Source organism: Camelus bactrianus, chromosome 5 (genome assembly GCF_048773025.1).
Source record: "Camelus bactrianus isolate YW-2024 breed Bactrian camel chromosome 5, ASM4877302v1, whole genome shotgun sequence".
NCBI lineage: Eukaryota > Metazoa > Chordata > Mammalia > Artiodactyla > Camelidae > Camelus > Camelus bactrianus.
Genome location: NC_133543.1, coordinates 71,593,220 through 71,617,542, shown reverse-complemented (window position 1 = coordinate 71,617,542; position 24,323 = coordinate 71,593,220). Strand labels below are relative to the sequence as shown.

At 35.3% G+C, this 24,323-nt stretch overlaps 1 protein-coding gene across 2 annotated transcripts; it reads right to left on the bottom strand.

The window, feature by feature from the left end:
- Positions 1 to 133: 133 nt before the first annotated feature.
- On the bottom strand, positions 134 to 20,956 carry MYL1 (myosin light chain 1). 2 transcript variants are annotated; one of them, XM_010960065.3, is made up of 7 exons: positions 20,671 to 20,956; positions 8,852 to 8,879; positions 4,750 to 4,893; positions 3,814 to 3,987; positions 3,292 to 3,369; positions 1,023 to 1,064; positions 134 to 454 (listed from the first exon to the last, which is right to left on the bottom strand). In XM_010960065.3, the coding sequence occupies exons 1-6, from the start codon at positions 20,809 to 20,811 to the stop codon at positions 1,036 to 1,038; spliced, it is 594 nt and encodes a 197-aa protein (XP_010958367.2). In that variant the 5' UTR covers positions 20,812 to 20,956; the 3' UTR covers positions 134 to 454; positions 1,023 to 1,035. The 2 variants fall into 2 exon arrangements, with proteins under 2 accessions (XP_010958367.2, XP_074220160.1); XM_074364059.1 differs by lacking the exons at positions 8,852 to 8,879; positions 20,671 to 20,956 and adding exons at positions 9,117 to 9,141; positions 9,867 to 9,993.
- Positions 20,957 to 24,323: the final 3,367 nt, after the last annotated feature.

The window sequence follows — 24,323 nt, the reverse complement described above, 5'->3', positions numbered from 1 at the left end:
GTTATTGTTATGTAAAGTGTAATTATTTGCTCTCTTAAAAGTTTATGATTCATCAATGCTCTGTACATTAACAAAAGAATTGGGATTTTAAGAATTAGTTTCTCTAAGCAAGAAGATAAAAACACAATGCGACTTGAACATTCCAGACTGACCAGAATTATTTATTGACTTATTATTTTAAGGATGTTCATTGACCCATGGTAGAAAATAAAGAGGGGTGCTTGGCTTTGAGATTGTCAGTATTTTATCCTTCTTGTCTAGAGCAGCAGACAGTTTGTGTGGTGTGGATATAATTCAGAGAGAAACGTAAGGTGTATAAAAATTCAGGGGGTCCTTCAGTCTAGAATGGTCCAAACTGCTTTGCTTTTCTGAGTGATGGTAAATGAATTTGGACACTTAGTCATGGGTGTTATTAAAATAAGGTTCCAGCCAGTCTTCATAAACAATGCTTGATCTGTAAAGGAAAAGGGAAAAAGAGTTAGATGTTGACTCCATCTTTTCAGAAAGAAAACCAGGAAGGAAATAATGTGAAGTAGAAAGGAAGAAAAAGCACAGAATGAACCATCACTTCCAAGGTAAGGCATTTCCTTGCTGCAAGAATCTGATTGCAAGTGCTTCACTTTGGATGTGATAACATTGTTTTCTAGAGCAGTAATTGTGAAAAATGACTTCAGTTTTTCAAGGAACTCAGGCTAATGCTTTTATTATTGTTATGTTTCAGCTAAATTAATTAATTAGTCTCTGGTTTGTTGAATTTCCACTGCATATAGTACAGACAAAGATGGGGTTTATACATTGAAGCAAAAACCTCAGAAGTTTTTGCTTATATGCTTATACAAAAATGCTCTATTTCTAAATACCCCATCTTAAGGAGTTGATGGCATGCTCTGCTTAATATAAATAACTCTTCATTAAGAACCAATGCCAATTATATATGTACATATACAGCATATAAATGAAGTTGCTACATTAAAAATACAGTATTGAGAAAGCCTTATATATTAAAGAGAACAAATAGATACCTTGGAGCTCCATTTAGATAGACATGATGTGCTTGACAAAAGCTGTAGGAATAATACAGATAGTTTAGAGTTAGAAAGCAGTCAATTTTAATAAAAGTTATAGTAAGTTAACTCAGTTTTAATTATTCTTAGTTATAACTCTAAAGTTTATTTTTTAAAGCTCTATATAGCCCATTATTCTTAATGCTGGATCTATGGCCTTTCCCCTAATTTTGAAATTTAGCTTTTTGATTGTTACATTCACATGGTTAAATTTTTTTCTTGAAAGTATGAAAGAGTTTATAACAAAAAAAAGTTCATCGCCACTGTCTCCCTGCTATCTCGTTCCTCTCTCTATAGCTAAGTTGGTGGAGCTATTACTCATGTATAAGAAAATGTATGTTTCTAAAAATCTTCTTTTTTTTTTTTTTTACAAATGTAACATGCTCTACAAACTCTTTTGCACTTGCTTTTCTCACTTAATAAGAATCTTGGAGATATTATCATAACGGTACACAAGGTTGTCCTTGCTCTTTTTTAGGGCTGTAGGGACTTTCACTGTGTAGGTGTACCAAAATCTATTTGATCCAGCCTACATTGATGGACTTTAAGTTGTTCAAATATTTGGCTGTTGTGAACAACACAATAATGAATAACCATGTATCACTCGTTTCACTTGAGTGCAAGTGTGTTTGAAGACTACATCCTTCGAAGTAGATTTGCTATAATTAATAATACCCCATTGCCACACAGGGATTGTTAATGATTTACAGTCCCAGTAGGAATGCATGAGATCACCTGTTTCCATACACTCTCCTCAACCCAAAGAGTGGTCAAATTTTTAATCTTGGCAATCAGTGTATCTAAGTGTAGTGTTAATCTGCATTTCTTTTATTATTAGTGAAGTTTAGCATATTATATTTATATATATATTTATTTCCTTTTCTATGAATTGTCTGTTCATGTAACCAGTTAATTTTTCTATTGGATTGTGATCTTTTTATTAGTTTGTAGCTTTTCAAAAAAAATTTTGAAATGAACTCTTTCTGATGTTGATTGCAAATATTTGTCTTTTGACTTTGCTTCTGGTGGCTTTTGCCATTTAGGTAAAAAAAAAATATGTGGTTGAATTTATCAAAATTTGTAATGCCTTCTGCGTTTTGCATCGGTGTTAGAAAGGCCTTCCCACTCCAACAGCTATAAATAATTTTCCCATGGCTTCTATGCTTTCAGCTTTTATATTTAAATGCTTGACTTGTGAAATTTATCCTAGTAGGAGATCCAGATCTGCCTTATTTTCTAGATGACTGTCCCCTTGTCCAAACAACATTTATTGAATGATTCTTCTTTTACATAATGTATTTATGACAGTAATCAAATGTGAAGCATAGGAAAAAAGTAAAGTTTAGTCAAGATTGTCAGTGAAGATATGCTTGGCTGAGTATTTTCCTTTTCTCTTGTCCTTTCCTGTCCGCTTTGCTTCTCTCTTCTCTGCTTCCTTTCCCTCCCCACTTCCCCTCTCTGCTTTTCTTTTCTTACTTTTTTCCAAGTTGTTAACTTTGTAAGTCCATATTTACATCAGAGCTATCAACATAGCTTTATTGAAATGTGCTTAGATTAGTGTTTTGGAGGGATGTATACATTTCTCAATTTCTTGCAAAATTTAAAACTTACGGAGTCATATCATGTAACTTTACTTTGTGTGGTGCATTGCTTTTCAGACCCTCTGGGTGAAGCTGCTATAAATTGGTGGCAGGAAATAGGTAATTGGTCACTGTGATATAAATTTCATTTACGCAAGAACCTAGACAATGAGAACTAAATTTTAGCACCAGCCCTGCCATCAATGATGTGACCTTCACTAGGTAACTAAACACCTTTGGCCCTCAGTTTCCTCATTTTCATAATTGCTTGCTGTAAAGGATTTTGAGATCTCTCCAATCGTAACATTAAAGAATATTAATATTTGATATTAAAATTTATTCTAACACAAACCCTGTCTGTCTTACAGAGATGTTATGAAAATCTAACAAGAAAAAATAAAAATGAGAACACACTATAACTTATATAACAATGCACAGGAAGGTTAAAACCCACTGGAATAAATCTTATGTATATAGTCAGATCCTTACAAGATACCTTTTTAGAGTTATTGTGTAACTGATAATAAATAATGTGTATGTTAAATAAGGGAAGTAGAGAAAAAGAAGTTGTTTTAAGCTTGAAAGGAGTCCGCCATCAAGCTGATCAGTTCAGAGCTCTATAAACTTCAGAGCACGTGAGATCATACCTTCATAGTTGATGCAGCCATTAGAGTCTTCTTGACCTGCCAGCAGGGCATCTACTTCTTCTTCTTTCATCTTTTCACCTGATGAAACAAAACTCTTTGTTCAAAAAGAAGGACAGAGAATATTTTCAAAATTCCACCATATTGGGCTCCTGGAGGCTATGGCTAAGCTCTTGGAGGATAGGAACCAAGCCCTTCTTGTTCCTCTGATACTCAGGAGGTTGTCAGTAAATTGTTTTTGAATAAATGAATGAAGTGCATTCTATACTTGATCATCCAGACTCTATCCTGTAACTACAGTGCTTTACATTACTTATTCATTGCCAGTAACTTGTACCCATTCCCCCAGAACAGACTCTTTGACACTGAGACCAACTGAAATGGTCATTAACTTTTGACTATTTTTTTCATCTTTCCTGTGTGATCTTTTCCCCTACCTGTTTTGGTTATAACGCGATTCCCCTAAGTCATGCTTTTTCCTACGTATTCTGTCCTGTTAAGTCCACTGAAATAAATTTTCCTTACCCAGTGTGGCTAGAACATGGCGAAGTTCAGCACCCATGACTGTGCCGTTGCCTTCCTTGTCAAAGACACGCAGACCCTCAACAAAGTCTTCATAGGTGCCCTGGTCCTTGTTGTTGGAAATAGCTTGAAGCATGGGCAGAAATTGTTCAAACTCAATTTTCTTGGCATTCATCTCTGGAGGAAATTGCAATTTTGAGAGTCATGAAATGTCATCCCACTGAGTCACAAATTAAACTTGAAAGTTCATTCTGTGTCATCTGAAATTTCAGTTGGTAAATTGCTGATGACAAAAAATTTGTAATAGATAATTAGTGTGAGCTCTGGAGTCCCAGTGCTTGAGCTTTTACCCTCATTCCATCATTTACAACTATGTGATCATGGGAAAAATTCTTAATCTTTGTGCCTCAGCTTTCTCACCTGTCAAAAGAGTTATCTCATAGTGTTAGTGTGAGCATTAAATGAGATAATAAATGCAAAATTTACTACCAAATCTGGGACAAACTGAATACTTAATCAGCGTTAGCTACTATTTTATTAGTATTGTCAATTTAATGTTTTCTATAAATACTGGGGAAATAATATAAAAATATATTGATAACAGACCTATTAGCATATAAATGTAGTGAAACTAACCAGACTTTAATGTATATCCCACCTTTGTCCTGAGCTTTTGCAGAGCCTTCAATGTCTTTAAATTTTCAGTAATTAAAAAAAGAAGCCTATGAGGAGAGTGTTTGTGTTAAATACTTTGTGATCTCAGGACTTCTTTGCAGTTTTAGGGCCAGGAGACAATAAGAATTCCTTTAGTATCTTGTGACAAGGTAAATTGTATTTACAGCAAAAGTATAAAACAGACTGTCCAGATGTATACAAATGGATAAAGTTATGTACCCCTAAAATCAAAACTCCCAGCTTCTTGGAAAAACATGTGGTTACCTTCATTGCTGGGGTTCCCCAGAACCTTCTTGACCTCTGCATTGGTGGGATTTGTGCCCAGAGCCCGGAGGACATCACCAACCTGGTTTAAGGTGATCTTGCATTCACCTGTTCTGTCAAACAGGAGAAATGCCTCCTTGAATTCTGCAAGAAGCAAGAAGCAAGAAGCTTTAGGATGCTTTTTTCCACCAGAGACCTATACATTAACCCGAACTTAATCACGGGTCCAGTTTAAAATCTCCGATATTTTACAACTTTTGCCAGTCACTTAAGTTGTCTTTGGATTTTCCCTTTTCCAGGCTCAACCCCTGACAACCCCTTTTGACATTTCTTTTTGGGACTATGTTAAAGTAGCATTTCCAATTTCAAGTCATATGTTATTATTCATTGGATGTGGAAATTGGAGCTCCTAGTCATATTTATTCATATTTCCTTCATCTGCCTTGGAAACAGGACTGGGTTAAGAAATTCTGAGGCCTTGAGAAATCTTAAGAATAATCTCATAAAATTCCTTATATAATTAATAAAGTGAACAAAACTTCAAGAACATAAATTTTTAGTCAGGGTTGTTTTATGTGAGGTTAACCCAAACTTCTCAAGTTATATAGAAAAAGTGCTCTTGAGGTACGAATTTCCTAGACTCTCCCCTTAAATAGTTTTCTCCAGGGATAACTTCATTTTTCAGGAAAAATTTTAGAAAGATGAGGCAAATCTCTAAGTTCTATAGTGGCATTTAACCACTTCAGTGTATGACTCTTAATAGGCTCCTGTGTAACTGATTCAAAAGGAAGAATATTTGTTTGGATCTATTGCTATGGTGATATCTTTAAATTTTACTCTTTTTTTCAGATATTACATATGGGAACATATTGCCATATTAGCTTCAGAATGTAAGCACACATTTTAAATTAAAATTGTATGGAGATAATTATAGCTTCACATGCAACTTTAAGAAAAAATACAAAGAAATGTCTTGAATGCTCTGTCTAGTTTCCCCCATTTTGCAAAATTATAGTATCCCATTGCAACCTTAATACTCACATTGATAGACTCCACCTATCTTCCTCAGATTTCCCTAGTTTTACTTGCATTTGTGTATGTATGTAAGTTAATAAAACTTTCAAAAGGGTTGTCTATTTTTATCACAATCACTCTGTTGCATACTTTCTCTAAATTTTGCCATTTTCTTTGATAGACTTGGTTTTGCCTTTCAGGATTACATTAACAAAGAATTAAGAAGTGTACACTGAAAAGACAAAGAGGTGCTACTACAGATGTAGGAGCAAGTAAAGACATTTTAACTGAACCTTAAATACTTAACTAATCAAAATTTCTGGAGAACCCAAAAGTGCTGATGGCAGCTTGTTGGAGTTAATACCAACAACACTCAAAAAACCATTTGTGAATGAACTGGTAGAGGTGAAAACATTCTTTTTAGGCCATCAGTGGTCTCAAATCAACAGATGCTATCTAGATAGATTACTAAACAAAATATCCTATTTTACTGTCCCTCCATCCCCTAATCTAAAATTGCATTAGACATTATATTCACAGTCAACTATAGATCACATTATCATTCTTTGTTAAAAATTCCCCCTCAAATCCTATGCTAATTGACATCACAGATTATTCCCTGACCTAAAAGAACCACTGCAGGCACTGTGGGGTCATTAGTCAAGCACTATTTTTCATCTTTCTAAGGGACATGTGAAACTGAATTATCCTTATTACTGCCTTCAGGCTTTCCTGCACAGATTGCTCTGAGGGCTCACTGTGACCCTGGTCAGATGCTGATATAGAAACAGGGTTTTATGGGCTGTAACAGAATCTCTTTGACATTAACCCTTTTGTTGATTTAAAGGCCAAGGCCAGAAAGATATTGCTCTTCCTTCCCAAGAGTTTTCAGGCTTAGTTACTCTCTTGATGCGTCTAGACTGCCCCGACTACCTCGGGGCTGGTCTGCTGTTTTTCTAGATAAAGTTTGATTGGAACTCAAGCATGTCCATTCATTTGTGTATTGTCTATGGCTGTTTTTATACCTCAGTGACAGACTGAGTTGTTTTTACAGCAACTGCGTGGCCAACAAAGTATAACATATTCCCTATGTGGCCTTCTAAGAAAAATCTACCAGCGCCTAGTCCAGAACAACACCATTCTAGAACTTTTCGTGATGATTGAAATGTTCTGTCTCTGTGCTACCTTAAAGAGGATAGCTACTAGCCACATGAGCACTAAAATATGACCAATGCAAGCAAGAAAATAGACTTTTAAAAGCATTTATTTTTACTTAAAGGATAAATTTAAATACCCACACGTGGCTAGTGGCAACTGTACTGGACGGCATAGGACTTAGACCTTTAGAATACCGTTATTTTCTAGTTTGTTTTTTTCTTTCCTCCAAATCTCTAATACATTTAAATAGAGCAGCCATGAACAAAATGCTTCAATCATGGAACAAGGGAGCAAATGAAGTAAGTAAGAATTCATTTTTTAAAAAGTAGGATTTCCATTTGATTGAAAATACTTACATTTGTTTTCCTGGCACAAGAGAATACCAGTCTACCACACTGATGTTTACCTAACCTTTGTATCTAAAACCTATTTCACATACGGAGTAATAGGCTTAAAGTTCAACAGCTAGCCCATCTGTCTCTGAACAGGGTTTGAAGTCTTCAATTGCTTGGTTCTACCATTGTTTGGCAGTCATAATGACACTATAAATTAGATATTTGAGAGGCCTGGGATGCAATAGCATGTAACATAGCAACATCACTAGTTAAAAATACATTAAAAAGCAAACAAATTATAGTAGAATTACCAACTGTTTTCAGTAAGAAAAAAATAGTCCTGGTAGTATAATTTCAAATGATCTCGAGTTCATTAGATTGTCTAATCTGTCTACATGAAGCCACTGACCATGATGAAAGATATATGGGAGTTCATACTACAGCAAATACCATTTTTTCTCTTGATTGATGTCCAAACATGAGATATTCCTGACAATGAAACAGACTGAAAAATGTTGAAACCTTTAGGTAGAGAACTGAGTATAATTACAATTATGTAATTTTGAGTATTATCATAATTATTGCTATATTATATATCATAACTTATGGAATATATACATACTTACTATGACTAATATTCCAATTTATGCAATATTATGTAACTAAAAATTTCTCCCCTCCCTTCTATGGATGTATTTGTGTCTTAGTTATTTAAATATGTGACACTTTGATTCCATAAAACATTTGGCCCTAGGCTTTCTAGTGGAAAAAACAAGATTCATGGGGCATAGGATCCCTTGGATACAAAGACTTGGAGAAGAAAAAGTGGAAGTCTTAGGGACTCTATTCAGATTCTCTTGAATCTCAAGAGCTCGAAGTCTTCTAGTTAGAAACTGTTTCTATGAAGGACATTTCTAGTTAATTTAAACCCGTACTAGATTCTGATCCTATCACTAATACTTTGGTTCTTTGAACAATTCTCAACATCTCTCTGGAAGTCTGTCCTACATCTCTAAAGATGGACCAGAGATGTCTAAGTTTCCTTCCTTACTTCCTTCTACAGTTTTTAAAATAAATTATTGCCCCGTTTTTGTCTCTGAATGCACTTTTATAATATATCCACTTCACCTGCTATTTCTCTCAACTCACTCTGCTGCCCACTGAAATTATGTGGATTTAGTAACTGAGCAGTTTTATAGTCAATTTTATTTTCCAAATTGATTAGTTTAGAACTACCAAATCTCCCTTTAGGGATTTGATTAACAAATTAGCCATCCAAAATCCACATCCTTTTTTTGAGGTATATATGTGGTATTACCTACTATCTCAAATTGGTCTTATTTAGAAATCATTGAATACAAGGAATTGTTTTGTGCTGTTTAGCTTTTGTTTTCTTAAACCTTTGATTGCTGATTATAAGTAAAGGGTTCACTTGAGAGAATTTATATTTATAGTGGTTGAGAGCATGTATATTTAGAGTGGCAACATCAGTGGGGATAATTAGAAGGAGCTAATCTTATCTCAAGGGAGTTGGTTTTCTCACATGCCATCTTTATGAGTGTGCACATTTTAACAACTATATCATTTAAACTTACCATCCTGCTGTGCCTTAGAGAACTCGATCTGTTAAAAAGAAATTAACCACAAAGAATATTTTAACCAAACAAAAATGTCCTGGTTTTTAAATGTATCCAAGCTCATTCCCTGAGTAATCTTCAAAGTAAGTTCAAAAAGTCTGCTTACTTTTCAGAGCTCGGGAGTAGCTGGGATACTAATAAGCTGAGCCATGCAGTAACCTGCCTTGGAGATGAGTGCTATTTCTCTACCTACGTCTGGAGTAGAGAAGCTCGATTCACTTACCAGCAATCTGGTCAGCACTGAAGGACTGCGGTGGCAAGAGAGAGGAAGAAAGAAAGAAACAACTAGTACTCTTTCAAATGCATTGACAGAAGGGAGTGTTCTCTGCTCTGAGATTTCTAGGAAGCCATACAGGTGTCATAGAATAAGAAGGTTGCCTTAGGATACTTTTGAATCTAGGAAAAATAAAAAGCTATATTGCAAAAGAGTTAGGGAATATCTCTGTATCTTACTCTATGAATCAATGATTTAACAAATGCTAAATCAAGTACTTCCTGGAATAATATAATAATCTATGGTGTATTTAAGATGTATCTAATATAGATACACTGTATTAAGAAGTACAGATACTGCATTAAAAAGATCATCTTAAGTCTTCTATTTAACCAGTACATTTTTATCCAATGTATCTGAAGTAGTTTACTTAAGTTTAGTTATCGGCATCACTGGATAGTTCTTTAAGGCATAATATTTCGCTATAGTTGCAGTTTTTTTCCTAAATTTAGATACAGTAAACCTTATATGTGATACAGTAAAGTTGGTGAAGCATAAAGTACTGCTTTGGGAGTAAGACGTATTTTTCCAGTTGGCATAATAGCTTATATTAATCTTTTCTATCCTCAACCCACCTCAACAGAAAACAAAAGTAGATTCTAGAGACTCATACTGAATATGTTCTCTCCTCGATTTTATTCCTACCTGCCATCTATAAATTTGCCTATAAATTGCAAACAGTTTTCTCATAGGACCCACCATGATGGAGCTGCTGGGCTGCAAAACAGCGGCGAAGCTGAGGAGTGAGGTGAGGGCTGCTCCAGTCCCTGAGTGGGGCCTCCCTTGCTGAGGCTGCCTTTTATTTCTGGAGGAGCAGTGACCTCGCAACTAGCATCAGGTTTCAGAGAGAAGTAGCCACTCCCTTGGAGAGTTCCTTAACTTTCTTAGGGCAAAGGGAAAGAGGGATGTGTACCCCGAGGTCTATTTTTAGGAAATCGGAACCTAGGAGTGGGCAGCCATGTTGAGACCAATGCCTGTCGGTACTTTTATGGTCTTTATCCCTGAAATGTTCTCTTGGAGCGTCTTCCTTTAAGAAGCTCCTTATTTGCTCAGTGGCAGAGGAGCTTAGAGTTTCTCTCAAGACTTGGGCTGACCCCTTCTCTTGACAAATTATAGACTTTGTGAACTTCAAGTCAGCAGTTTTGGTGTAAACGGAACTTACTGGTTGGGACTGGACTGGGGTTTCAAATGGCAACTGCTATAGAAGGAACACTCTCTGAAGCTCTGCCCCTTGTGGTAGAGTTCAGAGGACGTGGAAGGGCCACACACATTCTGTGTGTTTCTTAGGGTCCACTCAGGTGAAAATCTGGTCAGTTTGTGAAATCTCCAGTTGAAGGCCATTCTTTTGCAAGTTGTATTCTCAGGAGTGTAGAGCTTATCTAAGCCAGGAATGGCTTTAATCTCCAGTTTCACCATTCTGCCATAGTTTTCTTACATTAGGGATGGGTATTTGCCTCCCTCCCTGTTACCTGTAGTGTGGCTGACAAGTCATGTATTTCGAATTTATGAAGTTTTTTTGGGAAGGAAAGCTGCTGGACTGTTTTTGTGTTCTTTCCCTCCCATTCTATACATACTCCTTTAAAATTTAAAAGTGTTGCCTGTGCTCTTACTAGAATGTGCTGATTCCCTTTCTGTCACGTCAGGCACTTCATGGCTGCGTCTCTAGACTGACAACTGAAAGAATCCAAAGCTGGGGCTGTGCAATGCAAAGCTGTACCTTAGGATTTAAAAGCTATCTAAGGGATTGGCTAGTAGGAAGCTTTCATGACAGCTTATCTGAAAATAGGGAGAGCTCCCTTCCTAGAACGGTCCCAGGAGGTGGTCAGTCTGGGATGCCCACTGAGGTTCAGACATGCTTGTCAGTTTTCTACATCTTTAAAGCAGCTCGAAGTCATAAAGAACATTAGAGATAAATTCTAATTTAAGTGCTGTTTCAGCAACTCTTTTTAAGGTAATGGTCACAGAAAGCACAGTCTCCCTCTGCTAGACAGAAGTATATTTACAGCTTTCCCTCAAGCCATTTGGAAAGAAATCAACATTTAAACGCATATCACTCTTTGTCCAGAGTTTGCAAGTAGTGGAAAAAAAATCTCGTAGAGTTTGAGTCCCAAAATGAGGATTGAAAATATAATTAAAAAAATATTACTGCCCAGGAAAACGTATCTTCACGAATAGATTGACATTTTGAGAGTTTTTTGGGAAATGGAATTTAATAGAAAAAATTTAAATCCTTGGAATCATTAGGGGGAAATGAAAGGGAGGAACAAAGGTGGAAATTTGTCACCTTTGATAATTGTGTAATTTGGAGCCTCATGATTTTTGATACACAAATAAAAACCATTAGAGCAGACCTTGTTTTTTGTGTGTTTTAGTCTTGTAGTTAGTTATATTTATGTACTGTATCATTACATTTGAAATGCCTTATGATTAATATTGAGAACTAGTATATATCTTTAGTAGAATAAATAACTATATATAATACAAAACAAAGTCATCGAAGTTGCCCTACGTAATACCCATCATATGCCCTACATAATGCTCATTTTCATTTTTTTTCAGATAGAAAAATGTGTCTTTAAATACATATAAAATACAGTCAATTTGTACATAATCTGTCAAGTAAACTGGAAAGTCATTTTAATAGTTGTATTTATGTTATAAATAAGCTATTTATAACCACTTGGATATTATGTAAGGGTTTATTATTATTAAAATAGAATGGAGGCAGTTTTCAAACTATTTCACTCTACTAGTTTTTACTTATGTCTTATCACATAGAGAATGAGTGTTTAGATATTTTTTGCGCTTATTGAGAATGGAACATTTAAGCAAACTTCTGACAATAGTAGAGAAGGCTATATATAGTCTAGTCTAGTCTAGAGAATATAGTTTTAACTTTAGAAGGCTTAGATGCTGTGCTGAAAGAATAAATGGGAGATGCTACGCTTTTACACTTTTACAAATGGCAAAACCTTTCTCTTACATCTCTTCCTGGGTGTTATAATGATGAAGTAATCCGCCCTTTGAACAAAGGCATGATATGAATACAAAATATCTGATTTTGGACTCAGTTTGCTATGTCATCGTTTGGTTTATTTTGAAAATTAAGATATAAGTCTCTTCTATCTGGGGTCTTCTGTCATCTCTGCTTCCTAGAAGTTAACTATCTTCCAAAGTTCTTGAGAGAACCTTTTCTGTTTGCCTAGCTCCTTTCTCCCACTGAAAAGACGTTTAACCTTCCTGACTGGTGAACTTCTGGGAAGCACAGACTGTTACTGGAGACCATTTCCATTTGTCGATGATACAAACCCAGATGTGAGCCAACGTCTCCCTCCTGGAATGCTGCCCTTGCCTTATTCTTAGATGGCGTCCCCCATGCATAACTCTATAGAGTACTTTGCCTATATGAGATGCTCTACAGAATTTTCATTAAATTAAAAACATTCGAACATACGTACAATAAGTTCCTCCTTCGAACATAGGCTTCTCCTCTAGAGTATTATCTTCCCTGAGGGAAGAGACCTTGTCCTTCCTTCAGAGAGCCTACATTCTAGAGGAGGGGCACACATTTTCCTTTGATGCTGCATCTCCAACACCTAGAACTGTCATGCACATAGTAGGCATGCTCATTTTGAATTACTGATGTATATACCTTTATATTTCTAGAACTTTCCCTTAGATTTTATATAAATACTATGATCAAGGCTTCTGATTTTCTCACCCTCAGCTTGTTTTTTTAAAGGGTTTTTCTATCATTGCCTGTGGACTTAGTTTAGACTGTTGGTAAAATAATTGTTTTCTACATTTTTATGATTCATGTACTATTTGGTATTGGATTTAGGTAAGTAGTAGTCAACAAGTTACTCTTACTAAAAAAGATTTTAATGCAGGGTTTCCAGATCATTTCTCATGTTGAGAGAAAATTTTCTAATAACAATCATGAGGCTTGGTTAACTGATTAAAGATAAGATAAAGTTTCTGGTATATAGAAGGAGTCAATTTATAGGAAAAATATTAAAATGCAACTAATCAAACAGACTCTGGAATGAATGTATGTTAAGCTTTAGTATAACAAGAAGAGCTGTAATTGAAGATGATCTGGGAGATATGCGATATTGAATGCTGAGGGCTAATGCCCTAGGAAGGAACATAGACTACAATCTTTAAAGAACTTCATCATCACTGCTAGATACAATGGTCTAATGACTGGTGAGGCTAAGTAAAGATGTTCATCTAACCAGGGCCAATTTTCAAGCAAGAAAACATTGCTACATGTTCTTTTATTTAATACCTGGCAGTGAGAACAAAGACCTGAATGTATGCAAACCCTAACGAAAACTTAATTTTCACTCCGGCAGTTACGAGGAATCATTGTAAGAGGCAGGCAGAAGTACTATTTTGGAACTCTTGAGAGTTTTGTGCTTCAAAACAGTTCACTTAATTTAAAGGAAATAGGTATTTTTCATTGTACTTTTAATTTCAACAAAGTGTATACTTAGGCCGGTGGCTCCAACGTGGTATAAAAAGGAGAAATTGAGAGCAATGAGAATATGGTACCAGCCCAAGCTGTCTGATATGAGAGACAATAGATGGCTGTAGTGGATAAATTGATTTAAAGAGAAGAGGGAGTAGTTCTGGTGCTCAGGATGCCTAGATGAGTCCGCTGAATTCAGTCACATTAGATCAAAACTGAATTATTAAAATAATACAATTCAGACCTACAAGAATTAACAGAGAGGTTAAGTGAATTTCAATAAAAAATTTTAAAATGTGACCCTACTCTGTCCTTTGAATTTCTCATCAACTTTCCCATCAATAGCTGATGAATAAATTTAAGACTTCTTGAGAGTGGCACCTACTCTATTTTGTGCATTTGTTTGATGTCATTTAATTAAAAATCCAAGTTGTGTTTTTGTTCCTTCCTTCCTTTTTATTTTTAAAATGTGAGTAATAGAAACATTCTTTGTGTATGTGTTTTAAGAAATTACAGGAATCTGTTTTTTCCTACTTATGTGGAATAAAAGTTCCTTTTGTGATGAGAGGAATATGTAAATATTGGCGTTACTGCTTTAGAGATTTCAGGTCTTTTGATATCGTGGAAAGATAACTGGATGGGGATTGATGTATTCAGAATTTTGTTCTGGTTCTCTTGTAATGGATCATGTGTCTTCTGATTAAATAACTTCTCTGTATTATAGCTTTGTCAAATATTATACTGCATGATTTCTAGAGTTGCTTATGGTTCTACAGTGTTGTGAGTTTTCCATCCTTTTGTCAGTAAAATCTACTGTAACACACCTCTTTTAATGGAAAAGGGCAGTTTGCCTAAAAATTTGATAAATGACATTACTTTAAAGTGATTCAGATAAAGAGGAGTTAAGCAAAATGAAATTTCATAACACTGTGTTCAAGTGAGTGTTTTATATCTCATTTATATATCAGGAGATGGTACATCATTGGGCACTTACTAGGTACAAAGAACCTCACTTGCCACCATGGAAGGAAGAAGATAAAGTTGAATAAGATGTGGTTTTTTCTTTAGGAAAATTTTTCTGCTCTGGTTTCAACTCACTATTATTAATTTATGACCAGAATAACAAAAATTTATCATCCATATAATTTACATTTTAACCAGTATAACTGAAGCCATTGCTACTTAATATTTTGTGGTTTTTGTCCTCCAGATTCTGATTTGGGGGGGAGAAACAAATTGTAGAAGTTGAGGCAGAGACAAACTATAAAAGATCTTATTTTCATACAAAAAGTATTTCAGTATCAAGAGAAGCAGAAGAAAGTGTAGAATCAGCAGACTAAATATAATCCTTTCCACAATTTCCATGAGTCAGATGGTGCTTAATGCTGGGTAATTATGGAAAGGCTTCTAAAGACAACTTGCCAGGGGGTTCATTTGCAGCAGTAAAATGTCAAGAGGCTAAATTTGGCACTGTCACTTTGTGGCCGCCTTGTCTTGCAAAGATTTCATTATCTTTAAAATTAAAATGCTATTCACTATTAATTGGTGAACATACCTATTCCTTTCCAAACTGCCTTTTACTTTGCAAAGACATTATCTAGTTACATATTACTCAATATATAATTTCAGAGAGATGCTCTTTCATATTTTCTCACTCCATCCCACCTATTCTTTTGCAGTGTAGATGTTTGGAAGTGGAAACTTGATACTGATACCTACTGATAGTCTCAAATAATTTTTGGTTTGCTTCTGAGTTTACATTCATGCCACAAATGGATGAATATTGCAATTGGTTGACATTTTAGTTGTATTAAAAATTAATCTGTACTATTAAAAGGCCAAAGTAAAAGAAGACAAATTCTTAAAATTATATAAAGAAAATTTAGTAACAACTTAAGGTCTTCATCCATTCCTTCTAATTAGAAATTGACTGTTTGTCTTTTCCTTAGACTAGTTAAGATTAACATTTAATCATTATACATGTGGCATTATATTTCTGTGTATCACTCCAAAGAATATTTGGTTGGGATTTCCAGTTTAAATCATGCTATTTATTTGTAAACAAAATAGAAACCCATGCCATTCTTAGAATATTAGCCTGATGGCAAAATTTGGAGGTCAGATTTGATATATGTGTATGTTTAATTAAACAAAAGCAAAATTATTTAAAAATTCAATCTGCTTCTCTACATTTAACAACATTAAAAAATATTTTGGCATAGTTTTTTTCCCCAGCTTTATTGAGATATAATTGACATATAACATTGTCTAAGTGGAAGTCATACAACATGATTTAACACATGATGATTTTGATATATGAAATAATTACCACAATAAGCTTAGTTAGTTACCATATCCATCATATTACATAATTATCTTTGTGTGTGTGTGTGTGTGGTGAAAAGGTTTAAAACTTATTCTCTAGGCAACTTTCAATTATGCAGTACAGTACTGTTAACTATAGTCACTATGCTGTGTTTTAGATCCCCAGAACATATCAATCTTATAACTGGGAGTTTGTACCCTCCGACCACCTTTACTCTTTTCTCCCATCCCCAGCACCCTGGCAACTGCCAGTCTACTCTCACAGCAGTTTTTATTTCCATGTTCCATTTGCAACTGTTTCCAGGAAGCTGGAGCAAAGTGACTAGGAGGTCTTTCTAGGTCCCTAATATGCCACCTTCCATCTATAAGTGAGATCATCCAACCTGTCAGCAACAGATACTACGATGAGGGGAGCTGAGGAGAATGGAACAGTAATGAACTGCTAAGGTCAAAAAGTCCTGATGAACTTACTCTGATGTGCACCTGTCACCCCCTCTTCTGGCTACCCAAGGGCTGTGCAGGGCAATATAAGAATCACTCATATTGCACTCTTAATCTCATATCCTTAAGAGCAAAAAGGACTCCTTTTGTCATTATTAGAAGCAGCAGCTTACTCTTTATAAACAGGAGGTAGTTTGGGATATGGTTAACACAGCTGACTTTGGATTTGGCCTGTTAGGTTAAATCCTAGCTCTGTTACATGCTTGTTATTTGATCATGAGCCTGACACTGAATCTCATTTAGGCCCAGTTTATTTTCTTACAAAATGAGGCTAAAAACAACCTCAGTGTAATGTTTTAAGGATTAAATAAGATAACAGGGCACAGGGTAAATCATAATAAATATCGATTGTTATAAGGAACGTTGTAATTTTAAAAGCCTTTCATGGGCCATGGTATCATTTGATTTTTTTCCCAACAATTCTTCTAAGTGGGATGGGGTTTGTATTAACCTTATTAGGGATGAGAAAAAATAATTTATAGAGTAACACAAATAATCCTATACCTGGACCAGAACCAGTCAGGTGTTACAACAAATATAATGATATTTACCTCTACTGAATACTCATCAGTAAATAGGTGTATTTATTGGGATGGCTATATTTTCATCTTATCCATTGAACTTAAAGTTTAAGTCTTTCCAAGCATATGGTCAATTGTTACTGTGAGATTTGTTGTTTGATGAGTTTCTGTCAACGCATTCTGTACCTTTACCACTTATTGTAATGTCGCCCGCAGTATCTGGTCAGGGATGACCTGATTGAGTGGTGAATACAATGAGAATTAAAATTTAAGCAGCACAATGACAAACATGATTCAAAATTCCATCACTCATAGCAATCCGGACAGCTAAGGCATGCATCATTCAAAAAATTAGCTTACACGTTGAAGATCTTTTAAAATCTTGGCACGTGGTCATCTCATTACCTATTTACTTTTGTCATTTCATTTGGTTGTAGTTTTCGGCAGCAGGTGTTAATTCTTGTGTTTGCACTTGCAGCTAAACTTTGGTGCATTTTAATCCCTACACTTGTGATTCTGTCAGGCAGTATTCTTTAGTCTGGCATGCGTTGGAAGTCTCAGCTCTCTGAAAGCAAAGAGCGCTTAGAACTGCCCAGGGCAGTAGCTTTGATGTTGAGTATCAAAAGTATTTGTGTTTTTAAAAAGGATACTTGTAGAAAATCCATAGGATAGGACACCAGGTAAGCAGTCCTTCAGAGAATATAAAAGGTTTTATGTCAGAATTACCAAAGAAATGTTCTAAACAAGCAGCCAGTAAGTCAGGAAATCAGGAAAGCACATTTAAGATACTGATAAAACTAATTCATATTGTTCAGAGTTTATGGAGAGTCAAATATATGGCTGGTAAGCATGGTATATTATGAATATGGAACATAGATATTAACTGGGGATAGTATTTTAAAAAAGTTTTTTTTGGCAGGGAGAGGTAATTAGGTTTATTTGTTTATTTTTTAGAGGAGGTACTGGGGATCGAACCCAGGATCTCATGCATGCTAAGTATGAGCTCTTCCACTTGAGCTATACCCTCCCCCTAACTGGGAATAGTATTGAGGGACTAAGTATTACAGTTGCTATGACTATGACACTACACAAAGACAGTTCCACTTAAACTTCAGCCCTACTCAAAGTGCACAGGACAGCTAGATTTCTAATCTTACATGATTTATGAAAGAAAGTGTAAAATCCAATTAACTTTTGTTCTTTATCGAGTTTTCAGAAAGTTAATGAACACATATAACAGCTCTATTAATTTCTTCAAAGTTCATTTTCTCTGCTTGAAAAAAGTTTATAACTTACATGAGGTAATATATCTAGAACTATCATTAAGTTATTGAAAGCATCCTAATATGAAATGTTAAATGCACGTTTTAATTAGTCTTGTTACGTATTGGGATGAAATTAGATTTTATAAAGTTCTCAAGTTGCATCACATTCTTCGGCTATGTTATAATATCTGTAAACATGTACTGATTTCATATTGTAAAGTGCATATCATTACAGCCATTTAAATTCTTTTACAAAAATATGTTAGTTTCAATTCTGTTCTTTTTTTTTTTTTGCTCTTTCTATTAGGAATGGGCTCTTTGAATGAAAGATAAAGGTTAATTTCCTCCTGTTTCATCTACATTATTTTAAGTTCTCCTTTTTGGTTTGCGTACCTTATCAAGATCCATCCCATCTCATTTTACAATGAAATAGTGAAGATGGGCATATCTCATCTTTACAGAGACTCTCTAGGAGTGTTTCCTTCTTTTGCTTCGTTGTAGTAGCTCACACTAGCATTAATTCAACGTGTAGATGAAAGGATAAACCGATTCTCAAGACGCAGAAAAGTGTCACTTCTCTGCTGACTATGAAGAAGCAATATGTTTAGTTTTTGGATTTAAAAAGTGATTTTTTTTGGTCTTAGAGACTTCCTCCCTGAAAAACTAAATTTTTATTCATTTACTTATTCTTACACAGTTCCTTAGGGAAGGAAATTAATGCCTTTTTTCATTAGTGGGATACTTCTTAAGAAGGCACATTTTTCCTTTCCAGATGCTTATAGTCTCATACAAAGAGATGATATTGTCTTATAAATCACAATAAATTTAAAGAGGAACAGCTCTGACATTGATTCATATCTCAAGCGTTAATATAAAATGGAGAGTCAAAGAACAGGGACAACTGGAATTACTGCAGTGGCTGTAGTCATGCTTATTGTATAATGTAGTCAGTGTGCATCTATAAAATATATTAACTGGTATTGCTGGAGATGAAAAATTTGATTTAATGAACTGTGTGCGTGCAGTCCTCAAGATAGAAGAACATTTATTGGAAGATATGACATTCATTTCTCCTCTTAAGTGGATATTCATTAAGAATAGTTCCTAACCAGTGTTAGATTCTATGACCAACTTCTTTCAGATAAGACTTCAGTTACCTACAAACTCAAGATAAAATATTTGTGATGATCTACTTCTATTTTGAAACATCAAATGTTATGTTTAACTGAAATATTATAAAACTTTGAACATATTTATTTAATTTCATCACAGATAGCTAAGGGTGATCTCATTCAATATTTATATCGGGAATATTTTTAAAAAATATACATTTATACTAAAATACTCAATGAATTGTTTATTTATAGGTTAGCTTGGTCGTTGCAAGTAAACAACATGTTAAGTAGTAACAAGTGTTAAGTTAGCAAAATTCAGATTTATTGAGCACAGAAATTTTGGCTTCAGTGAAATGATCACCTTATAGGCACCTTCACCCATTAGTTTTCCATATAAGGCAGGTTCCCTTCACAAAGATTTTCAAACTGGCCTTCAGACCAAACAGAGCCCAGGGAATGAGGAGAAGGTGCACACTTGATATGTTACATCACTGACGTAACAGGCACATCCATAGCATCATTTTCCCAAAAGCAGATAACCTTTGGCAAAGTGTTGACACGAAAAGCAATCACATTCTTCTTAGTCCAAAATCAGCATGCAAGAGCTCAAAGATATAAGCTAAAAGCCAGACAACCAACAACTTTTACAATGTTTTGGGGGGTGACTTTCATTTAGGAACAACTCGCATTCTGAATGAAATACTGTGTATAAATAAACAAGATGACAGTTATAGCCACTGAAACACTTGAGTGCATTGTAGTTTGCACTGGGATCTCATTTATTGTTGTATCAAATTTTATTAAGCAAAACTGAAGGGGGAATTAACTTGATTTGCAAAAATCTTCTCTTTTTCAGATGAATTAAAGTAGCTGTCATATAAATATATCCAGGACAACTGGGTTATCAGCTGTTTCTGAACTTTTGGAAACAAGTAGGGACTAAAACTTTCCTTTTGATGTACCTTTAATGAAGAGATCTAGTTTCTACAGAGATCTCATAAAAAAAAAAAACCACTGGTTTAAATATCTGTAGAAATAAAAAATCTTGCATTTTGACAATTTAGGGAAAAAAGGAAACAGAAAAAAAAGATCAAATACAGTTTCCAAATATAGTACCATACTCATAATAATTTTACTAAAATTATATGCTAGAGTTTATTAATTTTTTTTAATCAGGATTTTCTCCCCAAATCTACCAGTTTGCTTAGTAATTCTGTTCCTCTCAATGAAAAATCTGCCCCTCTGAGGGTTCCCTACTGTTGAAGGATGTTTCAGTGACCAAACAGTTCACCATTTCATTACCTTAATGGCAGAGAGGTCAATCTTTTCTTCTTTGCGTGGGGCAGGTGCAGGTGCAGGTGCAGGTGCCGGGGCAGGGGCAGGGGCAGGGGCAGGGGCTGGGGCAGCAGCGGCAGGTTTCTTCACGTCCTTCTTTGGTGCCATTTTGTTTAAAAGGGTGTGTTAAAAAAAAAGAGAGAGAAGGAGCACCTCCAAGAGAACCTGTCAAAATGATTCTTGGAAGAGGAGTGGTGGTTTGGTTGATCCGCAGCCCAGTGTCTTGAAGGTGGACCCAGAGTGTTAAATGGTATAAGGGCATGCATATATATTTCACTTAGTGCCTAACAGAATGTTGACACTTGCAGCTGGATTGGACAGTTCGCTAGTCAAGGGGGATGGCATTCCGGCTCAGACTATAAATGGAATCTAAAGGGTCAGGGCTTCATCAATTTTTTTAACTCCTCTTGCTTTTTTTTTTTTTCCCTCCCCCTCCCCCTCCATATATAAAGGAGAAAGAAGTATGACAAAGCCAGCTTCAGATTGCTTGGTGACAGCAGATTGATACTTTTTCTTGGTTGAATTATGGTTCCACTGAAGTCGTAAATCTGTTTTTCTCCCCCATGCCTAAGAAACTTTCCTGAAGGATTTGATTTCAGCCTGGAATTTTGGCAGGGAGTACCACCAGCTTTCACTCAGCTTCTTTGCTCATGCTCCTCCTCCCTTGCCATAATTTGCAAGAAAGTGTTTGTCAGCAAAGAGGTGGTGGTGTTTAAAAATAAAAAGCAGACGTATAAGGAAAGCCCATTAAGTCTTACAGTGACTTCCCTTCTAGGGACCACAAACTCTGGCTCTCTCTCCCTCTTTTAAGTTATGGTGAACTGTATGCTAAAGAGAAATAATTCAAGACTTCTTCCTATCACTTAACTTTTTTCCTATAATAAAAAATATCAGATGGGAAGGAAATAACTGGAAGATTTACCCTCTTGCCAAACACTTTTTCTAAGAGTAAAGTAACTTTCAGTCAAAGTAGATACTTAGCCATTTTACGTCCTAAATGGAATCAAGTCCAATTATTTATCACCTAAATTTTGTATCCATACTGTGGAGATATGATGAATTTTGAATTTTACCTAAGTGACCAGAGAGATAAAGACTTTAACTTTAAAGGTGGAAGTTCTGGTGAGTAGCCTGAAAGTTTTTCCTCTTCTGTCCTTGGCTTTCTCAGTTTGCAAGGCTAGACTCTCATACGAAGAAGCATTAGATTAATCAGTGTACCATCCTCACTTTGTTAACTCGTAAGATATTTAATTACTGAGTAGTTATTAATTAGTAAGAAAAAACCCAGTGGCAAGTTTGGGATTTTAAAGGAGCAAATTTATACATTACATATATGAGAACACACACACATATATATATATGCACACACATATATACATACATATATAAGTATATATATGTATAAATACACACATTTATATATTCTAATTGTTGAATATAATTGTATTTAAAAATAATAGATTTATTAGCCATTTTCTTTTGATCTGATATAAAAGTATTCCTCGACTTGGAGATGGTCACTACTACTCTCCATATATTACAGCTAAGACAGATTAAGACTTGTATTAGCAATAATTCATTGTCACAAGTGACCACAGTATAGTCTCCCGATCTCACATGGTGGCCTAATCTACTGGATTATATTATCCACATAGGTTCAGGAGGAGCTTTTCATTCGCTCCCCCGTATTGCCCTACACCAAGGACCCAATCGTTACCTAAATTAGTTGTTGATACTCATTTCTTACATATAAGACAGTCATGAGAATCTAAATGTATTTTACCTAAGTATGTTGCTTGTCTCAAATTTAAATAATTAGAATTCAAAAGATAATGCTAAGTTTAATAATAAAAACTCTGTTTTTATACATAGCAGAAATTTGTCCACCAGTTTCTTTTCCTTTGGATTTTCAAAGGAATTACTGAGTGATGGATATGTTTTTACTTTAACTCACAGCCCATATTAATACTTTGCTCCGTGTGCAGAAATCTCTTAGAATCTGCTACAGGCTTACAATTAGAAGTGCCTTATGTGTTCTGAGCAAAACAATTTGAAATAGAAACACTTTACTTCATATTAAAGGAGAAATGGCTTGATCTCACCATATATCTAAATCCTTTTGTGTTACCAAGTATATATCATGGATTTGTGAATTCACAGAGGAAAAATATGTTGGTGAGAATTTTCTGCTTAGAAAGTGGAAATCACAATGGTACAATGCTGTTCATATCTTACTGAGAGTCCACATTATCACCACGACGTTACTCTTGATATTAACTTTGACCATTAGGTTGAGGTGGCGTTTGACAGGCTTCTCCTCGAAACCCACAACCTAGTCTAATCATGTGAAAAACACAGTCAAACCCCAAGTGAAGGACATTCTACAAAATTCCTGATGAGGACTTTTAAACATGATCAAGATTACCAAAAACAAGAAAAGTCTGAGAAAACTTCACAGCCCAGAGGAGCCTAAGGAAACATGAGGAGTAAGTGTAATGTGGTGTCCTAGATGGAATGCTGGAATTAAAAAAGGGGCATTAGGTAGAAACTAAGGAAACCTGAATAAAGCATGGACTTTTATCAGTATTGTTTTACTAACTGTGACGAATGTACCAAATTAAAGTAGATTGATAACAATAGAGGAAAGTGGGTGTGGAGTACAAGGGATCCGCCCTCAACTTTTCGGTAAATCTAAAACTATTCTAAAATAAGTAATTTATTTAAAAATCCCTAAGAACTAAAAAAAAAAAAAAAAAAAGTAAAACCAATTCACACTAAAACTTCAAAGAAAAGGAGTGTAAGGTCTCATTCCTACTTAGTCAATAACCTTTGTTTGGGTCCAGCATATGATAGAAGGAAAGTCTAAATATGTACACAATTTATAGCACAGAAGCCTTTTTTGAAATGGTTAGGCCTATTGGACACAATGTTTTTGTCCCTTTGTTAGGCATGATTAGTTACACACAGAAATTATATGCAGAGAAAGAAGAATTTAGAGCCTTTCTGCAACTGTCATCCTGAGAAATTTAATCTAATAATCAGAATCAAAGTGAAGTTTCTCTCTTGACCCTTCCTTTTTTATAGGACCATGTGACAAGACTTACTTGTAAGGAGAAGGAAGGGCAGGCAACAGCTGAGGAATCATGTTCTCAGTGACAGCTGATGTGCTCCGTGCTCAGGTCTCCAAGTGTTCCTTGTGCTTAACTGGACCACTTGCTGTATAAATTTTTTTAGAGGCTCACCAAGCTCAGGGGAATGGCAGAGAAGGGACAAATTCACTACAAAGGATGGCTTGTCACATTCTACCTCCTAATCCCTTTGTATTTTTTTTTTTTTTTACTACAGTTTCAAGATTTGACATCAGTCTGCTTCTTACATGATTGTGTAGGTTTCTAGGGTCTTTTTGGCCAAGATAAAGTATTTGCTTTCTATTTGGACACATTGGGCCTGGGAAATGAGAGTAAGCTGTATTTCTCCTTCATTTCACTGGTCCCTGTCACAGCCTAACATGCTTGCCCCCTGATGAGGCAACCACAGGGATTTGTTTATCACACATGTTGACCACCTATATAACATGCAAGATCCTGTTACAAGAGGCGTCAGGATTACTGGGTGAACAA

Bases quoted from the DNA above. Each gene is read 5' to 3' on its own strand.
- MYL1 (XM_010960065.3), bottom strand. From the start codon at position 20,811: ATGGCACCAAAGAAGGACGTGAAGAAACCTGCCGCTGCTGCCCCAGCC. The intron at 4,894-8,851 runs GTAAGTTTAAAT...TGCTTCTTGCAG, and splicing joins CTCTAAGGCACAGCAGGATG to AATTCAAGGAGGCATTTCTC. The intron at 3,988-4,749 runs GTAACCACATGT...AATTTCCTCCAG, and splicing joins GGGGAACCCCAGCAATGAAG to AGATGAATGCCAAGAAAATT.